We start from the raw sequence: 26,268 nt of genomic DNA, 5'->3' as shown, positions 1-26,268 counted from the left end.
TAAAATAAAATATAACAGCCAGCTGGGTAGAATGGCATGAATTTAGAATTCAGCACTAGGGGGACCCTGACTCAAAACAATGAAATGGATATCTTTTGAGAAATGAAACCCCAGGCTGGCCTCTGGCCTCTACACACACGTGCACCCCCCCAACATGAACACACTCACACACCCACATACATACATACACATGAACACACATACCCACATGTGTACACACGCATGAATACATAATTCCTACATGTGTATACACACATGGATCTATACACATGAACCTATGTACCTGCATGCACATACAATTTTTTAAAAATGTACTACTTCATATTATAATCTAAAAAATTATTAAGTATACATATTTATGGTTAATAAAAAGTCAGTGGGGGCCGGATAGATGGCTCAGCAGTTGGGAGCACTGGCTGCTGTCTAGAGAACTGGGTTCAGTTCCCAGCACCCACAAGGCAGCTCATGACTGTCTGTAACTCTAGTTCCAGGGGATGTGCACATGCATGCAGGCACAATACCCATACATAAAATAAAATAAATACAACTTTTTTGAAAATTTCAAAAGAACCTAAAAACATAAGACAGAATGTAAGTTTCTCATTGAGCGCAGACTCCCTAAAATTTTCCTTGAATCCGACCTTTTTCACGGTTTCTGGTCTCCCCCTCTTCCACAGCTTCATGTCTTCCTTAGCTTTGAACTGCTTCTTGCTCAGATTTATGCATGGCCCAGGGGACAGACAGCGGCCTCCCACATGAAGCCTAGGAGGGGAGTGAGGGGCCACGGTGTTAAGGACTGTGGCTAGGTCGGATGGGGCAAGCCATATCACAGAGGCCGGACAACATCTGCAATCCTGGAGCCTCAGAGATGGCTCAGGCCAGCGCTGTCATGGCAGAGGGCGGTGTGTTGGGGGTGCAGCTCATCACCAGCAGGAGTCTAAGCAGGTGAACGGGCATCTGGTCTTAGTACCCTCCCTCTCCAAACCCAGGCATTTGTCCTGTGTATCTGTATCCCCAGCGACGTCACTTCCTGCCCTGCTCAACAACAATGGCTGCAACAATGACCCTTTCTTTCTTTCTTTCCTTCTTTCCTTCCTTCCTTCCTTCCTTCCTTCCTTCCTTCCTTCCTTCCTTCCTTCCTTCCTTCCTTTCTTTCTTTCTTCTTTTCCAAGACAGGGTTTCTCTGTGTAGCCCTGGCTGTCCTGGAACTCACTCTGTAGACCAGGCTGGCCTCAAACTCAAAAATCCGCCTGCCTCTGCCTCCCAAGTGCTGGGATTAAAGGCGTGTACCACCACTGCCCAGCCACAATGACCCTTTCACCCAAACTGTTGTGTGCTGGGACCAGTTGCTCCAAATGCCTTTCACCTGCTACTACACCCAACAAAGCCCACCAGGTTACTGTTTTTAGCTCTCGTATATTGACCCTGACGCACTAAATAACCCGAGGTTAGGAGCTGGAGAGATGGCTCAGCAGTTAAGAGTACTTGCTGCTCTTGAGGAGGACCAAGGTTTGGTTCCCAGCACCCACTATGACAATTTACCATTACATACAACACCAGTTCCAGGGGGTCCTATGCCTCTTCTGACCTCCATGTGATCCCCAACATGCACACACATACACTCAGGGACATGCAACTCAAAATTAGTAATTAAAAGCCCTGAGTCTCAAAGCATGGTGGCTCTAGAACCCTGCTCTCGACTAACGCATGCCTTGAAGCTGGCCGGCACCGGGCAAACGTAGGCAAAGGAGCTTTTGAGAGAATGCCAGGGGCAGGCTCAGGCCTGTGCAGCCAGAGGCTGTCTCATTTACCTGTGGGTACACATGAAGACCGCCCCAAAGAGTCACCTGGTGAACTGGAGCTGGTAGACACCGAGCGGTAACAGGCCCATCGGCCTGGGAGAGGGATCAGAGGGGTATCTGCTCCATTTTTCTGCTCAGTGGCACCCTGCTGCGTCTTTTCTCCAGAGCGGTGCTTCTCAACCTTCCTAATGCTGTGACCCCTAAACACAGTGCCTCATTTGGTAGTGACCCCCAGCCATAAAATTATTCTCATTGCTACTTCATAACTGTAACGTTGCTACTGTTACGAACCGTAATGTGAATATCCGTGTTGTTTTCCAATGGCCTCAGGTGACCCCTGTGACCCTTGGTGGTCGCGACCCACAGGTTGAGAACTGCTGCTCTAGACGCTCTCAAGCCCTCCCCGAGTCTTTCCCGGAAGCTCAAAACAAGCTGCACCAGGTTCTCTGTAGGTACAGACTCAGCTGACAGGTGGGCAGCTTGGGATACGCACCTGTACAGATGGCGGTCTGGGGTCAGCTACGAGATAGAGGAGACTTCTGGCATGGCAGATGGACATCCAGAGATCTGAGGGCTGGAAGCGCAGCCTCCCACCCCTCCCCCTCATGCCCACTCACTCAGTGAACAGGCCCTTTCCCCTCTAACTCTGGGTGACTGGAGCGCCACAGCAGTTATTTTTAGCTCTTGACACCTGGGTATTTTGCAGCCACAGGATGTCCGGTTTGGAGTCTCTTTCTGGGAATCCCACACGCGGCTGTTGTAAACAGCCCCACACAGTGGTAGCCTGAGCCGCGAGCCAGCCTCCCTCCCCACCCCCACTCCCATTTGAAATTAATCAAACAGGAAGTAGATGTAACCATGACAGTGGCAGTGCAAGCTTCCCAGGAGTGGCAAAGTGTCCCCTGACTCCCGGCACCTACCCAGCTCTTCATGTCACCTGTGGTGACCGCTCTCATGAATCCTAAAGCAGGGGTCCCAGGTCATTTGTGTAAGAGTGTAACACTCAGAGGCCTGGCTGCTCTCTGCTAAAGGACAGATTGTGAGTCACCTCTTGGAGCCTCTCCGCGTGCGCTCAGCCTTTCTGAGCTCTCTCTGCAGAGCAAGGACATGGCTGCCTCCTCAGGGTAGCTCTCTGGGCACACCATCACTTCCTATCTCCAGGGCCTGCCTTGCAGCCTGGCCTGCTCTACACTGTCCTGTCCACCTAAAGAATTCCTGAGCAGACGGGCTTCCCAGGCAGTCCAAACTGCCCTGGTATTTCTAAACATTGAAAGCCCTGGGACACATAAATTCTCCATTCGCCCACAACTCCCTTGCTGTAGGAGCTCCAATCTTATTGGAAGTTCCCTCTAAAGTCTAGTCAGTATCATCGTTTTCCATCACAAGGAAAGCATCCTAAGCAGGCCAGGTCCGAGGGCCTGCCTGTAACGTGGGGGCTATGAGTTCAGAGCTTACCAGCCTCTGCCTTGTCTCTCTCCTCCCCAAGCCCTGGCCCACTTCACCCAGCAGCCAATCCCAGCCAGCCCTTCTCAACGGCTTGCCCCTGTAACAGGAAGCACAGTCACCACCCCGGTGCTGCTTCTGGGGCCGGTGTCTTCACCCTCTTGAGGGTTGCTATGGGGTTGGGCCTACCTGTGCGCCCCACTCCTATTAGCTCAAGAAGTTCTGCCTCTCCCTGTGGCTTGTGTGCCTGGAGAAGTCCCTTCCTTAGCACCTTCCAACTGAGCCACCTAAAGGTCTCTCCCAGTTTGTGCCTGAGATGGCAGGGAACAGGTACGAGTTACTTAGCAGATTATTCTAACCATTAGTTAATAACGTTAATAACGACCAATGGGCATTAGGTTAATGCTGACAAAGTATTCCTACTGCAGAGCCTTATAAATCGGTGCTGTTTCAGAGGAAACTGAGGCTTGAAAGGGTTAGGAACATGCAGAGGGCTGTGTGACTTAGCCATAGAAAGCTTGTCTAACATGAGAGAGGCCCCGCGCTTATCCCCCAATACCACAAAAGACAGACAGAAGGAAGGAGAGGAGAAGAAAGAGAGAGCGAGAGTGAGCACAAGGGGTGGGGGTGTAGTAAGGATGGAGAGGGGAAGGGAGGGGGAAGGAGGAAAGAAACTTGCCTGGCCTTCCAGAGCAGTATACCTCCTAACAGGTGACAAGGCCCCCAACCGACACACAGACCAGTAGAGTAACTCCTAGCACTGGCCTACTTCCACAAAGCACGAGATAGTCCATCCAAAACATACGAAATAACAAAACCCACCATCTCTGCCTGAGCCCCTCACGCCTTTGTCTCCGGGAGGACTCGTCTGTCCCTCCTTGTTCATCTTACATCTTCTCAGGCTCTTCAATGCGCATCTTACCGTTCTACAGGCTTCCTGTAAGGTCCCTCTAGCAGGGTCTAACCAAGCAAGCCGACCTCCCAGGGCTGCCCTGGAGGATCACGTGCTGCGTGTGTGAGAGCACTCTGGGAACTGTCAAGTCCTGTAGAGTGCCAGCTGCATAACCAGAACAAGCCACCCTAAGACTCAGGATACATTCATTCCCTTGGAAGGATGCAGCCTCTCCCCTGGGCAGACCTGGGGCAGGTGGAAGGGTGGAGGGACCCAGAGTGCAGAGAGGAGCACCCTCCTTCCAGACAGCCAAAGTAGCCCTGGGCTTGGGGAAGGTGGAGGACCCTGGCCACAGACCCTGTCCGCCCACTGGCTTAGGGGTAGCAAATGGGTGGCATCTGAAGTCTGAATAGCAGCAAGCTATGAATGCTGGCACTCAGAGATGCCACATTAATATTAATGACAGCAAATACCCCAGACATCCCCAAATCTAGTCATGCCATGGTACCCTCCCCCTTTGCCCGTTATTTTTGGAAAATGGCAGAAGCCTACCGGGCAGATTCTCCGGGTGATCCTGTTCCCTTCTGCAGCCAGGACTGCCCTTGACACCCACCAAAGATCTTTCTAGACCACAGCTCCAGCTAGGGGGGCTTACAGAGCTTTCAGGGAATTCAAGAGCTAGATGCATGGTCCTGAACAAAGCAACGCCGAGAACAAATGGAGACCGGCTGAGACCATGACACTGCCCAGAAGGGTAGAGATCGCTGACCCAGCAAACAGCGCGCACAGTGCAATCTCACTTTAGCAAAAAGGACAGCCCTTTAAAGGAGTCCGTGAGAAGGCGGGAAGGCGTGTGCTCGGGGTCCAGGGTCCTCACACAGCACCTGCTACTTGTTCACGCTTCTGCCCTGCACTCTCAGTCTCTACAGAAGGACCTTTGAGGCAACAGCTCATTGTACACACAGCTTACACATACACACTCTGGGAGCAAAGACAACACACACGACCAAGGGTCTCATGACAACCAGGCTACAGGGCTTTCAAGGACTCCACCTATTCTAGAACCCCACATCCTCAGGGACTCCGTGTTATCTACGTGCTAGGGCCTCTGCCTCTTGTGAATCATGCTAAGGGCCTAGCCCAGGCTAGGCAACGTCAGGCCTTACTTCACGAATGCCTGTCAGCTGAATAATGATATTTCCTGAAAGCAATGTCTCATGTCTCTTCCAGGGCCAGCGCACTGGGAATACAACTGTTGTCACTGACCTGCCACCCCTCCTCTGCTTCACCCTCCTAAGGGCTGCCAGGGAGGAGCTAAAGGAAAGGTCACCAACAGCAGATGTTGGCAAGGTACTACACATAGGAAGCCATTGGGGACTGCCTGCCCAGGGGTGGCAAGGCGATCCCTTTGACAAGCCAGCTGGCTGTGAGGCCTAGGGTCCCCCCTCACCCTGCTCCCCGAGAAAGGGGTGAAGAGAAGCAGGGGTCCACCCTATGACTGTGGGACATACGCTCCTGCTGTTCCAGGCCCACAAGGGCGGAGGAATCTAGAGCAGGGAATTTGGCCTGATTTTTCCTGTGAACTGGGGCTGGGCCTCGTTCTGTCATGGCTCCAACATTCTCTATTCCTGACCTTCAAAAATATGAACAATAACATCAATAATAAGAATGAGTATTCAGTGTGCACTGGGGTCCTCCCAGAGGTGGCATAAGTCACTTACACCATCCCCTCTCATCTCCATAGCAACCCTGTGAGAGTGAAAACATTATTATTTTCACATTAGTGATAAAGAAACCGAGTCACAGAGAAGAAGGTGGCCAAGCTTAGCTTGTGACTGGAGAAAGAAAGATTCTGCCCAGACCACTGTTCTTCCCTCTTGTCCCTTCTGGAAGTGCCTCTTGCTGGGTTTTGTCACTGGCACTGGGCAATGGGACCCAACGTCCCTGGGGCACTTTACACTCCACCAAGAGTTTACACTCCCAGATGTCCGCAGACAAATCTGAAAAAGCCAGGAGGAAACAAACTTCGAGGTCTCAGCATCCTCACAGAAGCCCCCACAGCTACACTTGCACTCGAACCCAGGCCCTGGGCTTCAGTCTTCCCCATTTTACTCAAGCCTTCTGGCCCAGAGCCCCGGGCTCCCTGCGTGCAGCCCTGCAGAGGGTGCTGCCTCACCAACTCTGCACGGTGACTCACTCCCGGGGCGCAGGGGAAGCACAGCCCCATCGGCCGCGCCTCCTGCTCCCCGCCTCCACATTTGCTAACCGAAACCCGACTGCTGCTATTTTTAACCCTCCAGCTCCCCCTTGCTTGGGGCTCCCCCCTTTACCCCCACCCTCTTGCCCCAACCCGGTGGCACCACTCTGTCATTCTGAGAGCACTTCTACAACCTGAAGGCCCCGGAGGGCTCAGCGGATGCCCCGGACATGCAGGTTTGTGGGGCAAGCAAAACAAGTCGGTTACAGCCCAAGTCTCCGAATTCCCCCACCCCGACTCTTTCCGAACCTGTGCCTCCCAGCCCGCCCTGCTGCTCCCCGCCATCCCAAAGGCGGCAGAAGGGGAACCGGACTTCTGGGCCGAGGGCTACCGAAGAAAAGAGGAGTGGGCTCCTAGGATCCAGCTCCGCAGGGAGCTAAGTGGAATGCAAGAGGGAAAGGAGTTTCCTGGTTATTCCCAGCTCATGAAGCCGAGGACTTCGGACCGCCAGGGTTTCCCATCCGGGCATGGCAACATGAGAAGGGAGGTGACCTGGCGATAGGGTGGGGACACTGAGTCCGATCAATCTGCCAACTCCTTTCCCGACCCCCAGTAGGAGCCTGCAGCTGGGGCTGAGAAAGCTGGGAGGCAGGGGCCATGGAATAAAGGCACTTAAAGTGCCTGAAGAGAGGGCGGAGGGGAGGGAAGCAGACCTCACAGACCTCTTCTCTTCCTTCAAGGCTCCTCCAATCCCTCGAGGCTGCACTGTCTCGTGCCAGCTGCCAGTGGAAAGCTCTGGGTCTCCCAGGGAAAACCCTCTACTGAGGAGAGGGAGGAGAAGAGGTCTGGAGGGCTGCAGACCCAGAGTAGGAGGGTTATGCCCAAACTGCTGATGTGAAAGTTAACCTCCAGAGAGGGGTTTAGGGGCAGGCTTGCAGGTGGACCCAAGGGGGCACTTCCTTCTGGCGGAAGTCGAGCAGGTGGCTTGAAGCAGACCCCTCTGCTCCTCTGGTCTGAGAGTCATCTATCTTAGGGAGCAGATGTAAGGGCACACAGAAAGAGCGCCTCCTAAGTTCAGGTCTTCCCCACACCCTCTTCTGAACCAGGCCCTGCTGGGCAGTTTCTCATGAGCTCTGGGGGCCCCCAGCCTTGTTCTGGTTCTGTCACCTCCAGGACACATGTCTTCTCTGAGCCCTGACTCAGCCCCTCTCTTCAGGAGCCCTGAGCTAGATAAATAAATCCTAGTGGCCACAGAGGCAGCCAGCTACACCCAGAGGGGCAGGATCCGGGACAGTGGTGGTGGGTAGGTAGGAAGGTGGAGCTGGAGTGTGGGGTTCAGGACTGGGCGGTGCTTGGGAGCCCCTGACAGAGTCTGCCATGTTCTTAATCTTAGCCTGAGCCATATTTGGCTGCTCCCTTTCTGTCCCTCTGACAACCTGTGTGTGGCTGCCTGTGGAAAGAGTGCTACCCATCAGGCTCCCGGTCCAGCTCCAACCCTCAGCTGGACCGCAGTCAGGTCCCTCACCTGGGTCCAGGGAGCTTTCAGTAAAGGCTTAGCAGGCTGTGGGGACTCACTTCTAGTCTGAGGAGAAAAGGTGTCAACGTCACTGAAACCTCCCATGGCCACCCTGTCCAAGGAAGTCCCGTCTGGTTGTTTATCGCCGGATCCAGTTAGTTTTCTTTGCAGAGCTAATCACCACGTATAACTAACGATTCATCTCTTCTTTCCCACCCAAGCTTTCTTCTTCTCCAGCGGAGGTGTAGCACCCTGAGGTCAGAGGCCTGCCTCTGTGCCCACCGCACGCCTGTGCCCAGTGTATGGCAAGCCTAACAAATGGATGGACCGCTGAGTGGCCAGCTTGGCAAATGACCTTCCCTGCCTGCCAGCGTGGTTCTTTCTGGAGGGTTCCAAGGTTTTCCCACACAGGAAGAAGGAAGGTAACAAGAACAAGGCCAGGAAGGCTGGAACCCCAAAGGAAAAGTTAATGCCACTCAGAGGTCAGGCGTCTACACCACCAGCCAACCCTACCTGGTCCCCTGCACCATGCTGGGTATGAATATACACAGATATATATACAGGTATCCATACTGATTCCTGGGCCAGTCTTAGGAAGCTTACTACACTGCGACTTGAGTTCTTTCTTTAAATAGCCCCGTGACCTCAGACACACCACATACCTTTCTGCAGGTCTATCTCCTCCACACAAATACACAGAAAGGGTCACTGAGGCTTGTGCTCCTCCTGCACAGCTCAGCACCACAGACACCACCATGCAAGTGAGAGCGGAGGTGCCTCCCTGAGTCCTGCAAACTTTAAAAGATGGAGGGGCTGGGGCCTGAGGATGTTCTTTTGCCTTTTTGGTTTCTTTCCCCCCCCCCCCCAAGATAGGTTCTCTGTGTGGCCCTGGCTGTCCTGGAACTCACTCTGTAGATAAGGCTGGCCTCAAACTCAGAAATCTGCCTGCCTCTGCCTCCTAAGTGCAGGGATTAAAGGCGTGCACCACCACTGCCCAGCGAGGATGTTCTTAAATTCTTCACAGGATCCTGAAACAACTGACCCAGTAACTGTCATTAAAGACTGTGGACAGATGCTAGACATGGTGGCGCACACCTTTCATCCCAGCCTTTGGGACGCAGAAGCAAGTAGATCTCTGAGTTCAAGACCAGCCTGGTCTACAGAGTGAGTTCCAGGATGGGCAAGGGTACCTGTATGGATAAACAAACAAATAAAGGAAGGAAGGAAGAAAGAATGAGTGAAAACCATAGACAGTGCTTTTACAGGTTAAGATCTGGGCAAACTCCTACATGGTACATGCGTTAGTCCAGGTTCTCCTCTGGGACAGTACACATCCCCTAAAGCCGGTCCATAGGTTCTATATACCCCACACAGAGCCATGACTTACAAAGGTGCGCATGACACAGAAGACACACATCTGTGCCACATGTGTGCATACCCCCAAACACTCCACAGAGCCAGCACATGGATCACAGATTGTCACAGAACCACCACATTGACACACACACAGCCCTGCGCAAACACAGACACCCACCACACACCCAGTGCATACACACATATCACACGGAGGCTCACACTAAACAGATGCTAGCCTGAATTTATTTTGCCTCTGGGAACAGGTCCAGAACTGAAGGGGCCACGCTATGCTGATGAAAACATCCCTCCTGTCTCTGCCGCCCCCACCCCTTGCCCCGGGCGCACTGCCCACTGCCCCTTGAATGACTGGAGGAGGGTGGTGGAGAGAAAGATGGGAGAAGGGGAGAAAGAGGCCAAAAGTGTTTGCCTCTGCTTCAATCTGCTAGGAGACACCCCCAAATCCAGCCCAGTTTTCTTCCCTTGCCCACCAGGAGACACTGTGGGGCCCTAAGTCAGTGCCTGGTCAGGGCAGTTGACTGGATTCCCAGGCCCAGGTCCTACAGAGCAAAAGGCTTAGGGAGTAGCTGGATGTGGGGGGCTCCCCATACGTGGGCCACTAAGGAAAGGACTGTCTGGAGCGCCTTCCTGCAGCCCTAAGGCCTGAGGCCCCCATGGAATGTTACCACAGAAACAGGGAAAATATTATAAGGAACACAATACCCGGCAGAGTCACCTGCTCACCAGGCTTCCTGCTGTGTTATCCCCCCCCCCCCATCTCATGGCACTTAGAGCCTTCCCTAGCCTCAACCTGGGCCTCCCAGCCAGAGCTCTCCTTCCTGTCTCCCCTGGATTAGGGAAGCTGCTTCAAGCAAAAGCTCTGCCCTTCTGTGGTTCCAAACAACATCAGGGATGGTCCACCGGGCCCCTCACTCCTAGTCCCTACCCACCCCCCAACACAGGAAATCAAGGCTTCCTGCCCCAGAGGAAGTGCCCCATCTAGTGAACAAATCCAACATATACAAATTCAAAGTCCTGGAGCTGGCCCCTCCAAGGGGACATGCCTTCAGGCCCTGCAATACCCCACACTCCTCTGCAGCTTCCAGACCACATCTGATTTAGGAAGCGCTCAGGAAGAACAGGTGCTGGCAGAGGCCAGTCTGGTCGGTGCCACTGCCTCTCTGGGTGACTGTGGGCCTTGCATCATTAGCTCATCTTTCTCTGGGACTTCTGTCAACTTTAAAACTACCCGTTCTTAAAGAAAGGCAGAGGGCAAAGAAGATAGAGTTTAAAAGGTTCTACAGTCTCAGCCCTGGGAAGAGTGTCTACAGCCATAAAAAGGTCCCCACTTCCCACCCCATCCCAGGTGAGCCACCAGGAAGTGTAGGTGAGAGCCATTATCCCTGGGACAAGGACCCAGGAGGTTCTACCTGTTCTCTTACTCCCTGCCAAACACTGACTGGTTGTCTGTGGTTGGCCCCTCCAGTTCTGAGCTTTGGAAAGTGAACTGGGAAGACACCCCCCTCCCCAAAGTCTGCTTAAGCAAGGTGACATGCTTAGAAGAGAAACCTCTGCCACAAAGCTCAGGTTATGACCCTGAGACTCAGAAAAATGCTCCAGCCAAGGGTCCAAACAGAGCAGCAGGGGGTTCAGATGCACCCTGTACCCAGCGTTTCCCACACACAGCACAGCTCTGAGTACCTAGTTTGGAAGGGACATCAGAGAACTAACAACAGAAACACAAGCCCTAGCCCCAGCCGGTTCAGGACCTGGTCCAATCTCAGTTATCTGGGTACCACAAAGTGGAACTGCTCTGTGCCTCAGTTTCCCTCAGGAATCACTGTAAAGAAGAAAAGTGCTTAGTTACTGAGGGGAGACGTCAGGTAGCAGAGGGCAAGGAGGTGAGAGTGAGGGGCGATTTGCAGCAGCTGGAGAACAGGCTCGGAAGGTGCAGGAGGGTTGGTACAGAGGGGACGCACGAAGGCAGCCCATGGGGGTCCTCCCCGGAAGAACTGGGTCACCAAGTACAAGGTAAGAGCAGAGAAACCAACCAAAATCAGTCTGCAACGGCTGGGCCAGGAATCTGAGCAAAGTCTCACAAGTCTAGGTAAGAGTCTGGAAGACTAGCTCCTGATTCCAGATGCTGAGCTCCCTCCAGGGCCACTGAGGGCCAATGTCCTATTATCGCCCTAAAAATTTGGCAGGCAGAACTGGGCCTCAAGCAGATGCTGAATTGGGATGTGGGAAGGGATAGTTAGCACCAAGCCAACTCGCGCCAGATGATGCAGGATGATTTGGGGAATGCTGGACAGCCAGCAAGGGCAGTTAAGGGAACCAATGGTCAGCCCCAAGTCAGCCCCAAACCGGCAGCCGGTGAGAAGGAAGTTGGACTCATTAGGTGACCTGCAGGACCTAGGTTTTTCTTCCAACTTACTAGCCGAGAAATCGTGGTGGTGAAAAGACAGCTCAGTTGCCAGATTTGCCCAGGTTCTCATACTTCTCAGCACTATCAGGCCGGGGACTTAGGGGGAGGACATCCAGCTCCCCACCTTCCTACCTCTCAGTACTCAGCCTACGGGCCCCCACTTCCCCACACCTTTAAGGGCACTGCCCTCACCGCTCAGTTGGGCAAGGTGTCTGTCTTTTCTCTGTGATGGGTGATCAAGGATAAGAGGTGATGCTCAGAGAAATCTCCCAGTCCAGTACCCCTCCAGGGGACGTTTCCCCCAGCTACGGGATCTGAGTAGGGCCCTGCCCAGTTCTACGAGATGGGGGCGCTGATGTCCAGCCCCGCAAGTGCTGCCCCAGTGTCCTAGCCTTTGCCCTCCCGCTTCCAAACCTTCCGCCCCGGAGCACCGCCCCCTCCCGGGCCTCGGTGGCCGGCCGTGCCTCCGGGATCCCGGAGAAGAGGGTGACGGGACGCCCGGCCCATGCACGGGCGGCCCCGGGCCTCCCACTGCCTCCCCGGGGCCTGTCGCTGCCCGGGAGCGGGCGGATGTGGGCGCCCCGCAGGAGGCCGGAGCCCTTCGGCCCCGGAATCAGCCCGGGCCGCGAGCGGACCAGAGCCCGGGCGAGCGGGCGCGGTCCAGGGCGCGCGGGGGACCCGGGCAGCCGGCCGGCCGGAGACCCAGCCGCAGCCGGAGCCGGAGCTGGAGCCGGAGCCGGGCCGGGGCCGGGGCGGGCAGCGCAGGGTGCCGCGCGCAGGGCGGGGCGGGCGGGGAGGGGGTGGCCGCCCGGTACTCACCCGCGCCGGGGCTGTGCATCCAGGGGCTGGGGCCCTCAGAGCCGGGGGCTCATGGCGGGCGGGGGGCCGGGGCGCCGGCCTCACATCCCCCCCGGTCGCCGGAGGCTGCAGAGCGACTGTGAGACGGCGAGAGGAAGGGAGGGGGCCGGGAGGGGGAGGGCCCTGGCAGCCTGGCCGGCCGGGTAGGATGACAATGGAAGGAAATGCTTTATCTGAGTCTGAGAGCGGGCCAAGGGGGAGGGGAGGGAGGGGGCCGGCGCTGGCGGCCCTGGGACACACCACCCGGGCTTCGCTCAGCCGCACACAGGCTGGCGGCAGACACCGATCGCGGCGGGGCGCGGCTCACCGCCCCGGAGGCAGCGCCGAACCCGGAACGCGGGACGCGGCCGCCGAAGCCCCGGCCGCCGCCGCCGCGCGGCGCTGCTCTGCGCCCCGCGCACAATTCCCGGAAACCCAGATACCTGAGTGCACGCACCCGTGCATACACAGCGTACACGAGCCTGCATCCATGTTTACACAAACCGGGGTGGTTTGCGCTTCGGGGAAGGACTCCTGTGCACACATCTACACACTTAAGTCAACGAGAGCAGCGCTACACACGGGGAGAGCAGGGCACGCTTGAAGTCCCGAGCAAGGAATCCCAGACGGACACCCCCGCCCCATCCTACCCCTCACACACAAGCGGGACTCGCCTCAGGATCTGATTTGAACCACTGCCCAGTCCAACCCCACTGGCACCCCCCACACTGTCTGCTGAGGGGAACAGAAGGGTCCAGTCTATTCCTATTAAAAGAAAAGGAGGGTGGGGGTGATGCAGTTTTTGACACTTTTTAAAAAGAAATTTCTCAAGGGATTTTCTTCTATCCTCTCCTCTTCCTCTTCCATTCCTCTCCCTCCACAATGACCCTCCTTTGCCCCCCCTCCTAGTCCCTATGAGTCAAACTTCAGCAATGTGCCCAGTGTCCCCCAGTGCATTACAGCGGATCACAGAAATGTTCCAGTCTGTGAGTCGGAATGCAGACGCCTCCAGCCCTCCCTCAGCTAATAAACTCAGCTGAGGGCTGGCTTTGCACTGGAGCCCTCCCTGCCTCTCCCCCAATCTCCTCTTAGATGGGGGAGGTCAGATTCAAGGGTCAGGGGCTGAGGACCTTCCCACTGTGTGTGTTTCCTGGCTTGGTCTGTCAGCCCCGTTGCCTCCAGCAATTTGGCAGGTCAGAAAACTGGGAAGGCAGAGAGGTCATTCACCAGGAACACCACGCTCCCCTGCCCGCGAGGTGCCAGCCACCAAAAGGCAGCTTCCTTCTGGCCCCAGTCTACTCTCTGAGTCTTAGGAACTCCAAGAACCTTTAAGAAAGGGAAACTGGGGTAGACCTAGAGATGTGTTGGAAGCAGAGTCTTGAGTGGTCTAGAGGGACATTAGCCATGTTGCTGGATCACAGGTCTAGGCTCAGGCTCCCTTGTCCAGTTTAACTCCTCTGGACCTGTTAATGGGCACTACAGACTTTCCCTAGCATCCATGGCCTCTTGCTCTGTGCCCTGCCTGGCCTGCGTTTCCTGGTACTTTGCTCAGAGGTAGTTACTGTTATTACTGCTGCAGCCAGCCCTGTCAGCTAGTTGTTCCCATCACATCCCCAGAGTCTGAATCTCTTCTTTCTCACCAGCAGCCGACAAAAGGTATCAAGCTTGGAAGCAAGCACTCCCTCAGTGTGGCTTTGATTCTCACAGAGCAGCACAGAATTCAAACTCTTGAGTTCTTTGTTGACTCATGAATATTCATGGCCTTCTGAGATCTTCCTCCACATCCTCCCTAGGCATCTCTAATAGACTCTCTGTCCAGCGATTTGTCCATTCTGGCTCTGCCAGGCACTTGCTCATCTACTGAGCGTCTTTCCAAACCAGAACATTCTACTTCCAATGCCTTCCATGAGAGCTATAGACTTCAAGGCGGGAAAACCCTGTTTACAGAAGACCCCCAATCTCTTTTGTTCTCTCTCTCCTTCTGTAACTGTACATTGCCCCCAGTACCTGCCTTCTATTTCTAAAGCTGTTTCTGTGCTAAATTTCTCTCTTCTCTCTCTCTCTCTCTCTCTCTCTCTCTCTCTCTCTCTCTCTCTCTCTCATTTATTTTATACACATGAGTACACCACCATTGCTTTCTTCAGATACGCCAGAAGAGGGGGTCAGGTCTCATTATGGGTGGTTGTGAGCCACCATGTTGTTGCTGGGAACTGAACTCAGGACCTCTGGAAGAGCAGTCGGTAGCGCTCTTAACCGCTGAGCCGTCTTCTCTCCAGCCCCTGTGGGAATTTCTTGTTCGCTCATTTCTACTGGTGCGACATTCATGTATCTGTTCGTGAAGCTGCCTTTTCTCTTCAATCTAACCACTGACTGGAATAAAGACGTGTGACCACCTTGCCTGAGCTCACCACCCGTCTGTGCTCACTACCCAGCGCTCACAGTGGTCACCTGTGGCTTTCAGCTCACACTAGGACTCACTGCCTGCAAAACATAGGCAGAGAGGAAACCAGCACATGCAATCTGTTTCTGGGATGCTGAACTGGGTCCTTCCTGCTGCCAGAGTTACCTACAACTCCAGCATCCCCTGCCTCACAATGGATTCCCAAGCCAATGCTAAGTCCCATGGTCGCTAGTGGCATATGTTAGCCTCTGGGAACCCCTAGAGATACACGACAGAAAAATGTAGGCTACCTCCTTCTTGTTATGGTGGCTACCACAGGAGATTTCTCAATAGCTCTTGAATCCAGATTTCTTACAGACAGCTCAGCTGAACACCAGGTATAAGAGACAGGCCCTGAGCCTGGCAGTGGAGGGGTTAACACCTTTCATCCCAACACTAGGGAGGCAGAAGCAGGTGGATCTTCACGAGTTCAATACCAGCCTGGTCTACAGAGTTAGTTCCAGGAGAGCCAGGGCTACATAGAGAAACTCTGTCTGGGAACCCACCCCCAAAAGGGTGTGGGGAGACTTGCCCTGTAGGATCTGCCATGTGTTCTTCAAAGCTCTCCCCCACCAAGGGGTCTCTGGAACAAAAAGCCTGCATGTATACCTCTTTCTGCCGCCACATTCTTTTCTTTTCTTTTTTTGTTTTCTTTTGGTTTTGGTTTTGGTTTTTTTTGAGACAGACTTTCTCTGTGTAGCCCTGGCTGTCCTGGAACTCACTCTGTAGACGCTGGCCTCGAACTCAGAAATCCGCCTGCCTCTGCCTCCCAAGTGCTGGGATTACAGGCGTGCGCCACCACCGCCTGGCACCACACCCTCTTCTTTTCCTCTTGCCTTGGTCGGTTACCTTTTACCACATGTTTACAAACAGCCCTGGTCTGGCCTCCGGACAAGTGTCAGGTCACTCATTCTTCCTTTATGTTCTGAAGGTTTGTTTGTTTTTATATTATGCGTATGAGTATTTGGTCTGCGTGCGTGTATGCATATATGGTGTTCAAAGAGGACAGTAGCAGTTGTCTGCCCTCCTGGGACTAGGGAGGTTTGTCAGATCCACTTAAACTGTAGTTAATCTACCACTGGTTGTGAACTTTTATGTGGATATTAGGGACTGAACCTGGTTCTCTGCAAGAGTAGCGAGTGTTCTCAGCCACTGAGCCAACTCTCCAGCTGCTACCCTCCCCCATCTCTTATTCTTAATTATCCTTGTTATGCTCATAAATTGAGTATGGCCCATAAAGGTGAAGAAACCTCACCAAAGTTGCTCAACAACTTATAGGCCATTAGCTCATTCAACAAATGCTGTTGGGAGCCTACTTAAGGCGGGGATTCAAAGGTGCAGAAAAGTATCCAGTCTTGAGTGTCAGGGCCCTAGAGACCACACCTGTGCGTGCCTTCCACAAGTGCTGACTGTGGCTACCCCAACCTTCGCTTATTCTCACACATGCCTCACAAAGCCAGCCGGGGTGTGTTCACTGCTTAAGGCCCCCGGAGTCCTCAGGGGACAGCCTTGCATGGAATTAGGTTGAGCCCAACTAGAAATAAAAAGTAGAAGGAACAGGTCTGGGAGATGGGATTGCTCAGTGGCTAGCTTGATGTGCAGACATGAGGAGCAGAGTTCGAGTCCCCACAACCCATATAAAAGCTGGCAGATGGGGCAGTTGCCTGTACTCCTAGCATTCTGGAGGCAGAGTCGGGATTCTTACAGGAGGGTGGTCATCGAGCTGGCTGGCTAGCTCCAGGTTCAAGAAGAGACCTGCCTCCGTAAACAGAAGCGAAGAGCAGGTCAGGGAAGACATCGTGCCAACTTCAGGCCCCCACACACACCTGCGGATGTGTATACAGGCACCTGTACACAGATGCACCTACGACATCCAAACACCAAGAATTCACACACATGTGCTGACTGCAGGTCTCTCTCTCTATCTCTCTCTCTCTCTCTCTCTCTCTCACACACACACACACACACACACACACAAACGCGTGCGCACATGTGAGCAAAAATACAAAATAAAATAAAATAAAAATAAGAGGCCGAAGAGATGGTTCAGTAGTTAAGAGTGCTCAGTGTCCTTGCAAAGGACTTGAGCTCAGTTCCCAGAATCCGCTTAGGTGACTCATAACTGCCTGTAACCCCAGGTCCAGGGGCTCAGACACACACTTCTGAGGGTACTCTACAAAAATAGACACACACACACACACTCTCACACATATTATCTCACACACATTCTCTCTTTCTCTCACACACACATACAAACACACACTCACACACACACACACACATACACACACACACACACACACACACACACACACACAAATAAATACAAATAAACCTCCTGAGTATCCTGTGCTTTTCAGGAACTCTTCCTTTACATCTCACTCTGCACCAATACGTTAGAGAGCAGAGGAGAGGACAGAAAGAGCAAACAATTTGCCCAAGGCCACAGAGCCAGCAAGTGGCTTGATCCTGGTGTATCTGACGCAGAGCCCGTGTAACTGCTCCAGACTGTAGGGAAGCTATGCCAGGGTCTCCAGCTCCTGTGTAGCCTGGTTACTTGAGGTTTCTACTGATCTCTGGACATCACTCCAGATAACCAGTTTCTGGAATCACTGAACCCAGACACATGGACTCATCTTTGTCCTCCGTCTTTCTCTGTTACATCACACAGGAGGGGTTAACAGGCTGTATAAATATTCTGGGTAAAGTTGGGGGTGTGGTTTAGGGGTGCCAGCATGCTGGCAGACCCCACTCTATGAGTTCACCTTCTGAGACAAGGAGACTTATGTGTCCCTAAACTAGGATGGAGTGGTTGAATTACAAAGACTGTGTGGCCATGGCTATCCATCCAGACAGCTCAGGCTGGGAGAGCTAAGGACTGTGGGAAACGGAACAGGCTGAGAACTACCCAAGTCTCTTCCCTCTTCACCTCACCTCCCTCCAGAGTCAACAAAGGTGATGCGGTTTCTCTTGTGGTCTGTTGCCCTAGACACCTGCAGCTCTGAATGTACGTGTGTGTCTGTGTGCTGGCAAAGTGGTGGGGAGACTCAGGGAGAAAACACTGGGACAGGATGGGGAGGGGCAGGAAGCCAGGGACAGGCTCTTCAACCCTAAGGTGAAGGGGAAATTAGTGTAAATGACAGCAGAGGCCACCCTTGATGACCCCCACATAAAGCACAAGGCAACAGCACCGTGGATATCAGGATCCTGGGCGGAGAGCAGGAAAACATCAGTTCTAGGTCAGTTCAGCTCCGAACTTCTAGGGTGCTGTCTAAGCCTGTTTCCTGCTCTGTAACACAGCAAGATCTTAGCTACCTGCATCACACAGCTCTCATCAGAAATCACATGAATAATAGATGCTAACGTTCACACCACCGAGCTTGGCGTTTGTGTCAGTGGGTGGCTTGAACAGTGCCTGTGTAAGCTAGAGTGTATGAGCTAGTATAGTTGTTTATGGTAGTTCCTGGATAAACCACACACACACACACACACACACACACACAGAGGAATGTGGAGATAAAGAACATTAAATATAAAAACAAAAACACAATGTGTTGAAGAAACCAAACACACATAGCATGCTTGAGAACCTCTCACAAAGCCAGCTATGTGAAATAGCTCTTCGTTTACAGGACCCTGGCTTAGTCCCAGCCACTCGGGTCTCAGTTTCCCCCTCTGCCGAATGAGCGCCTCGCTCTGGATCATTGCTCCGTTTCAGACTCTGTTATCCCAAGTGTTAAAGAGTACGTGGCAGGGAGGAGAGGCTTCAGGTCTGAGGAGATCAGAGCTGAAAGCAGCCGGGATACAGGAAGCAAGTCCTGAGCTGAGCTGCGTTTTGAGGGAGCCTAGGAGTGTGAATCAGTGGGGGTGGGGGTGGGGGGTGACATTCCAGGTAGGGAGAATGGCATGTGCAAGGGCGAGGCTAGGCAGCCGAAGGGTGGCAAACAGATTAGCGAGGCTCAAGAATGAGGTTGGCAAGGGCTTGGCTGGCAGGAGCCTGGGGAGGAAGTCGGGAAGGGGCAGTCCCCAGGCTGAGCAGCTAAGCTGGGAAAGTGGGGGAGGAAGGTGGGTGGGGGAAGAGACTTTCTCAGCCCAGAAATTGATGCCAAAGCACATCTAGCCAAACTCCAGTCACCCTTGCCAAGAGGACTCACCCACCAGAGAAGGCCCTTCCCACCCATCCCTGCTTTGCTAGCTCAGCCCCACCCCCAGCCCCCGAGGTGAGCCAGGACCCCTGAGGCCAGGGCCTCCTTCACCAAGAAGCAGATGGGGCGCCACCCCATCCTCAGGGCAATAATGCAGCAATAAAATAATAATCACGGGTAGGAACTATGACAAAATAAATTGTCTTCTACCCGCCCTCTGATAAAGTAGGTCCCACAGCAGCAAAACTTCACAGTGTGACTATTCTATTTACTAAAATCTGCTTCTTTGAGCTACAGGAGATTTATAAGGTCACCTAATGTACAAAGTCTCCTGACCGGACATGACCTTAAAGCTATGAAATCCTCCCAGTCCCTTTGGTATGCTCTGAAACTCCATTGGGCCATTGGAAGGTCTGGCTCAGTTTGGGGCTCCCTGATCTCCCACGCCATCCCTTGCAGATGAAAAAACTGAGGCCTGAGGGGAGATAGCTTGCCAGGGGTGACATGGTTAACAGGCGGTGGGGCAGGGAGAGGACTTCTGCTCCAGCCTTCTAGGTCAGTACTCCTTCTATGAGCCAGCAGCCCAGCCCCAGCCACCAGTGCCAGCAGAGATTACGGTCAGGGAGGCAGCCACTGGGCCATACTCTAATCATGAGAAGAAATCCATCTGAGTTGCAAAATACCTTTCTGCATCCAGTTTGCAATTACTCGCTCCAGTGGGCCCCTGCAGGGACACTGTGGTCCACCCACTGGCCTGTTTGACATTGGCCTTGTCATATCTCCCAGCACGAATCTAGTGGTTCGTTCCTAGTGGTTGCACTGACTGGAGAAAGAGCCTATTCTGTACACATCTCCTCTTTGTGGGCCATGGCCTCAGAATGTCAGTAGAGAAGAGAGGAGGTCTTGCCCAGAGGGGCACTCTTCCCCTCCCCCAAGTGTCTTTTAAAATGAATTTGGGTTGTGTTTGTGTGTGTCAGTATAGTGGGGGCTGCAAAGAGAGCATGGTGTTAAAAGTCTGGGGGAGACGCTGAGCTCTTAAGGCACCCTACTCGAGCAGACTCTTCATCTGCCCACTGGAACATCGACTGTCGCATAGTTCAGGAAACCCTCCTAGAGGCAGAATAAGCTGCCATCTATCATAGAGGAAGGCATCTTCACCCAAAGAAAGTAAAGAATAGTCTCAGAAGAGAACTTGTAGCTCAGAAGGATACCCACACAATGGACATCAGTAGTGTGGGCTACAGAGGAGGTAATGGCTTACAGAGAGAGCTCCACCAGGTCATCAGGCCATTGTGGGTTAGATCAGGGAAAGTTGGATGAGAATCACTTGCCCATTGGGACCTGATTATCAGAGGGAAACTTAACAACAGTAAGTCTACCAGTCTCTACCCCGCCAGGTCCCTCTCTCCTGCTGGGCCCAGGGGGTCACAGTCAGAGGGCAGGGAAGACTTGGTATAGAGAACAACTCTTTAGGATCTAGAGCTCCAGAGTTTTGCCTGAGTGTTTGAAGATACACAGAGGACTGTGGAAATACACGGAGGTGCTGCACCATAGCTAAGATTAAAGGTTTGAAGGCTGAAATTGGTCTCTTCTCCAATGTGTTTAACCTGGAGGAGGCCTGGCTCCGGCTCTGTAGACCGGGGCCAGAAGTGCTGCCATATTAGGGCTACGGAAGATCAGGACATGCAGTGCTGAGCACAGTGCCTGACGCATGCTGTGCTTTGCTAGCTGGGGCTGGAGTGTGGATGCCACCATCAGGACCAGAGGCAAGCTTCTTGTTTCTTCTGTCTCCCTCAGTCTGGGGCTCCCCACAAAGTCAGTCTCAGATGAGTACTGAACTGATGTTTGCAAGTGAATCACGCGGAGTCTGTGGTAGGATCTTTACTGTTAACACAATTCTGGGGTATACAAGGCAGCCTAGGAAGGTTAGCGAAATAGAAAAATTGATAAAATGTTTCTGACCCTCCTGAGATACTCAAGGGTTTTCTTGGCCTTGAAGAGAGCCTGGGACAACTCAGAGGATACCTTATGAACTGTAGAAGGCGCCTAGCTTCTCCTCCAAATGTGGCACTGCACATCTGGAGTGATCTGAGCATCTGGCCGCATCCCTGGGGCAATGGCCACAGCTGCTGACATTTGAGGGAGGAGAGGGCCAGTTCCTCAGCAGGGCCTAGGGGGCTATAAATAACCAGCTAAGAGGGCCAAGGGAACCAGGTTGACCTTTGGGGGGCAGGAGCTACAGGCCATGTCCCCCTCCTACTTGGGTCCAGAGCCAAAGTTTTAGCAAAACAGGAAGAGGCAGTGGCAGTTGCTGGGAAAGTAGGAGTGGCTTCCCTTCCCCCACTTGCCTGGAGCCTTAGGATTCCAGCCAGGACCTGGGAGAGGTGGAGTCAGCTTGGCTGGAGGGTGGAGGGAGGGGCAGACTGCGCAGGCAGATGGGCCTAGTCCCTGCCCTCCCGTGGCTCAGCTGGGCACGGGCAGGAACGAGGAGAAGGGAAGACTAATGGATCATGTCTGTCTCCTCCGTACCTCTGTCTGTTCCTTTTCTATTCCCGACCGGTGGACAAATAGGTTAGGCATGGAGCACAAAATGTGCCTAAGATGTTAAGTACTGTATTTGGAGGCCCAGGGTCAAGGTCACATCCATCTCCATCCCCAACCAGCACGTAGGTAGGCTGAGACTAATTTCAAGTGGGTGGGAACGGGGACTCCAGACAGAAGGAAAGACACCTCCAGCCTTCTGGAAGGGAGGCTGAAGAGGGGCAGGACCTGGTCCCAGAGGAATGGCAGAGAAAGCTAAGGTAGTCCTTGGAGCTGTCCCCAGGGCAGACTCCTGGAAGCTAAGCTCCAGCTCAGAAGCAGGCCAGGCTTAGAGGAATTTTCCAGCAAATGTTTTGCCTGTTGGGGAGGTTAGACACTGAGAGTCTTCAGACACCTAGTAGGTGCTTTGCCTGGCCTACCTCTTTAGGGAGCTTGGTACTCAAATCCATTGGGTCATCACTGGCTCCTTAGCCTTTAGCCCATGGTCCCCTGCTGGACAGTCTAGACCAGAAGCATCCAGAAGAAGGCCAGTAACAGCAGTGTGCACGACCCTAGTTGCCAGGCCTACTCAGAAGCAGATGCTTAGTAGTATATTTACTTAACATATATCATTTCGTATCATCATAATAGAAAATTATTGTCTTCTTCTTTTGTGCCAAGTCCTTGAAATCCAGGGTGTCTATTTCACTTACAACATATTTCAGTTCCGACTGGCCCTTATGTCTGTGGCTACTGTAGGGAGAGCACAGGTTTATGACTTTGAGCATAAGTCCTTTGTCCCTTAGAAAGAACCCAGGAGGTAGGCAGCGATGTCACTGTCGTAGGTGTATTTACTTTAGTAGGCTGGCTGCTCCTCTCTCTACTCCTGAGATCAGTTCTAATACATATGCAAGCAGAGAAACTGAGTCACGCAGCAGCAGCAGCAGCAGCAGCAGCAGCCGAACAACCTAAACCCCTTCCCAGGCCTCTTCCTCCTGACTGAAGATTGGGAGGATCGCACTTTCTCTTTAAGAATTTGAGCCTGGCTCTGGAGAGATGGCTCATCTGTTCAGAGTTCTTGCTGCATTTCCTGCTCTTCCAGAGGACCCTGGTTCAGTTCCCAGCACCCACATGACTGCTAACCACCACCTATAATTTCAGGTCCAGGGATCCAATGTCTTCTTCTTAATCTCACAGGCACCAGACATACCCGTGTTGCAGGCAAACTAATACACAAAGAAAATACACAAATCTTTAAAGAGGAATCATAGTCTCCACTTCCTATTTCCCAACTCCAAATAGCCCCAAACTAAAGGCACTCAGGTGGAATTAAGGATTTTGGGTGTGGGGAGACAAATTCTTGGGGGAATGTGGAATCAAGCTATGGACAGGTTGAGGTGCTTAGAAGACGACTAGAAGATACAGAGGGGACAGCTGTTCTCTGGAGCTCAGAAGAGGTAATGAATAAACCAAGAGACTTAGGAATGGAAGCTGCAGTGGGCAAGGGTGGGGGCTGGGGGTGCTGAGAGGGACAGGCAGAAACTGAAATAAAGCTAGTGCCGTGTTAGCATCCAGAGCCGGGGAGAATGCACGGGAGAGATTTGCAGTCATTCAGCTGTGGGCTTTTAGCCCTTCACACACACACACACACACACACACACACACACAGAGACAGAGACAGAGAGACACAGAGAGAGAGAGACAGAGAGAGAGCACAAATTGATAGGCAGCCCCAAAGCATTAGTAGACCGAAGTTCAAAGCACAGAAAAAGACTCTTCAGGGAAAGAGGAAACACTTAAGGTTAGGGGGATGCTCGGCCCAAAGGCGCTCGAAATAATGACAGCCAAACAAAGAGAAGGCGGGTGCCATTTGAAATGCCAGTGAGGTCTGAGGCATGTGCTCGCTGTTAGCTAGCGGTGGCAGGCCGCCTTTGAAGTCAGTTTGGCAGTCTATGGTGAGAACTATGAGATGTTCCCCCACCCTCCTGGTTGCTGAGTTACCCCACCCAAGTGTACTCTAAACCAAGTATCTCTTGTCAGGGATGGAGGCACAAAAGGTACACAGGGTCGGCCACTGTCAAGCTATTCGTAATACGGAAAATTAGAAGTAATTTGAATACGCAGTTGGAAAATGATGAAGTAGAGGATGGTATTTCCACTTAGCAGAAAATTATAAAGCTGTTAAAAAGATGTTTATGAATGTGATGCAGCATCGTGGGAGTGTGCAGAGCCGTGGGTGCCTGTGATGGAAACTGTATACAAGCGGAGGAACAGAACAAGCGGTTAAGAGGGTCCCCTCAGAGCCGGACGCGGTCGGTGCACACCTGGGGCATTTGCACCCAGGAGCCCCAGTCAGAAAGGTTCCAAGTTCAAGGCCAGCCTTGGCTACATGGAGAGACCCTTTCTGGAATGGAAAGGGGTAAATAAATAAAAAGTAGAAAGAGGGAGCAGTTAGTGGGGCTGCGGGGTGATGTGGGCATGCGTTTTCTCATCCGTTAATACGGGTTAACACCGAAGGCTCGCCAAAGCCTGCATGCGGCTATAAAACTTATGAGTCCATTTCTTCTGAAAGTCCATCTCTTCAGCTCAGTCCTCATAGCCTAGGATCATGGGCATGAGCTTCACATGCAGAAAGCCCACAACAAGGCGGGTTGGCCCAGAACTCACCCAGACTCCCTGTTGGGTCCTAGGATGTCGGCAGAAAATGTATCTTCGTTGTCCCCCTGCTACTGTTGAGGACAGGGCGATGGTGTGAGCTGAGAGAGTCAGGGCAGAACAGGTATTGAGGAAGGCGGGTGTGTCCAAGTAGTGGCTACAGCGAGATTAGGGAAGGGTTGGGGGATTTACCAAGGAGCTGAGGGGATAGGAGGGCTACAGGCTCTGGGGGAAGGGCTGGCTGGTTGTGGTTGACCACCTGCTGTTTCAATATCACCCTGAAGGTGACAGGAGATGTGTGTGTGTGAGCCGTCACCTCACTGTTCCCCACAGGAACTCTACCTGGGCCCCCACCTACAGACACCATCCGGCTTGAGAAGCCTTGGGTTCCTCCCCGCTCAGCTGCCTTCTTACGAAAGGCACATTGGCGCCTTGATATAACACATCTTTAGTTCTGCTGCCCTTTCCACATCATTTGCCTGTGATTCATTTGTTGTCAAGAAGTATTAAAACCTCCAACCCCCAGTTCCCAGGCGCCCACTGGTCCCGGTCCCCCCCCCCCACCCTTCTTCCCGCTAGTCCCGATCTCCCGCTAATCCCGATCCCCCGATCCGCCCCCCCAGTCCTGGTTGCCCCCTACCGCCCCCGCTAGTCCTGGTCCCCTGTTAGTCCCAGTCGCCTATTCTCAAGTACCAATGCTCCCCCCTTACAATGCATTGCAGCCGCCAGCACACTCCATGGGAGCCCTTCTTTCCAACATACAGATGTGGCCTCCCCTCGGGGTTGGGGTGAAGGGGCTGAGGCTGCTCCACAATACATTCCCCTATTTCTCGGCCCAAGACTCTGGGCCTCAACCCTGGTCTCGCAGCTTGGATGGGAAGACCTCTAGCCTTTGAGTTTGAGATAACCTCAGAAATACAGGAATCCCCGGAAAAGGGAGTAAAATTTCTTTACTTAGAAGCAGAAGATGTAGAAACCCCGGCTCGCTCGCCCCACACCCCGTTCCCGCCCCCTCAATGTAACTGGGTGGTTCTTCTTCGTACCTTAAGGCCTGGGCTGGGGTCCCTTCCGCATCACTGTTTCCGACTGGCACAGAGTGTACACGTCCATCCTGTGTACCACGTGCACAGGCAGAGCACGGTCGACTCTCACACTCTCACACCATCTCCTCCCCCCCCCCCCCCCAGGGCTTTGAGTCTCCTTGACCCTGTTTAGGTCTCTCTAGGTGCGCCAGAAGCTAGAGGGTAGAGCAGAAGGGGGAGGAAGAGGGTGAGGGGTGAGAAGAGGGTGGGAGCGGGTCGGGTGAGGGGAGCCACTGTGGTTGGGTTATCTGATGTGGGAGCCAGGTGCGCAGCTTCGGGGCTTCAGGGTGGGGGAGAGCAGCCTGAGAAAGGAGACATTGCAGAAGCAACAGCAGAAAGGCTGAGTTGAGAACCCTGAATGAAGGAGCAGACTTCTGTCAGAGGACCTGGCCATCCTGGCCCTTGGTCTCCTAGATACTAGGGTTTCTCCTTTCTCGCCAGCTTCTTCCCAGAGAGACAGGCGACCCTTTCTTAATAAATGTGGCAGAGGGAGGGGGGCATGGAGTCTGCGGCAGTGGGCACAGGGTCTAGCCTTATCCCGAATCAGAGCGGTTGGAGACAGTTGCTGGTCTGTCCTCTCCGTTGGGGGTTCTGGGTGGAGAAGGCACTGTGGGGGGAGATAACGGCACTCAGATGATAGCGCCCAGGGCCAGATACACCTCGGCAAGTTCTCCACTGCCAGCTCCTCCAGCCTCTGCAGAGCCTGCCCCTGCTCTGGTTCTGAAGTGCACAAGGCACAGTACCAGATGTGTCCAGCTTCCAGGCTGGGTTACAAATGAGTCTTAGAGGGTCTTAGAAGTGAGTTTCAGCTTCTGCCTCCTCCAAGCCTGGTTAGGGGGAGGAGGAAAACATCGTCTTTGTAATAATGGCTGGAGTCTCTCAGGCGTTACCGACAGCCTAGGCACAGTTCTCAGAGCAATGCTTTTAGTTATAGAGGTAGCTTTCTTCAGAGAACAGTGAC

The 26,268-nt window shown here is 53.3% G+C and overlaps 1 protein-coding gene and 1 long non-coding RNA gene across 7 annotated transcripts in view; one reads left to right on the top strand and one right to left on the bottom strand.

The window, feature by feature from the left end:
• Positions 1-25,755, bottom strand: part of Hdac7 (histone deacetylase 7) — a 52,595-nt gene extending 26,840 nt beyond the window's left edge. Inside the window, exons 1-2 of one of the 6 annotated variants that reach the window (XM_052161540.1) lie at positions 25,269-25,755; positions 24,238-24,382 (exon numbers count right to left, since the gene is read on the bottom strand). Coding sequence is in view for 1 of the 6 variants with exons in the window: in XM_052161537.1 (XP_052017497.1) it covers positions 12,448-12,466 (19 nt within the window). In the remaining 5 variants the exon portion in view is untranslated. Of the gene's footprint in view, positions 1-2,295; positions 2,402-7,056; positions 7,081-12,447; positions 12,772-24,237; positions 24,383-25,268 lie in introns of those variants that run through there. The other 5 variants (XM_052161542.1, XM_052161539.1, XM_052161537.1 and 2 more) reach the window with 5 other exon arrangements.
• LOC127668113 (uncharacterized) lies at positions 6,317-8,203 on the top strand. The gene is made up of 2 exons (XR_007974010.1): positions 6,317-6,570; positions 8,072-8,203. It is a non-coding gene; the product is annotated as an uncharacterized LOC127668113 (long non-coding RNA).
• Positions 25,756-26,268: the final 513 nt, after the last annotated feature.

Source organism: Apodemus sylvaticus, chromosome 17, assembly GCF_947179515.1.
Source record: "Apodemus sylvaticus chromosome 17, mApoSyl1.1, whole genome shotgun sequence".
NCBI classification, from domain to species: Eukaryota; Metazoa; Chordata; class Mammalia; order Rodentia; family Muridae; genus Apodemus; species Apodemus sylvaticus.
Note: the sequence above shows the minus strand (reverse complement) of the source record. Positions and strands in the feature narration are given on the sequence as shown.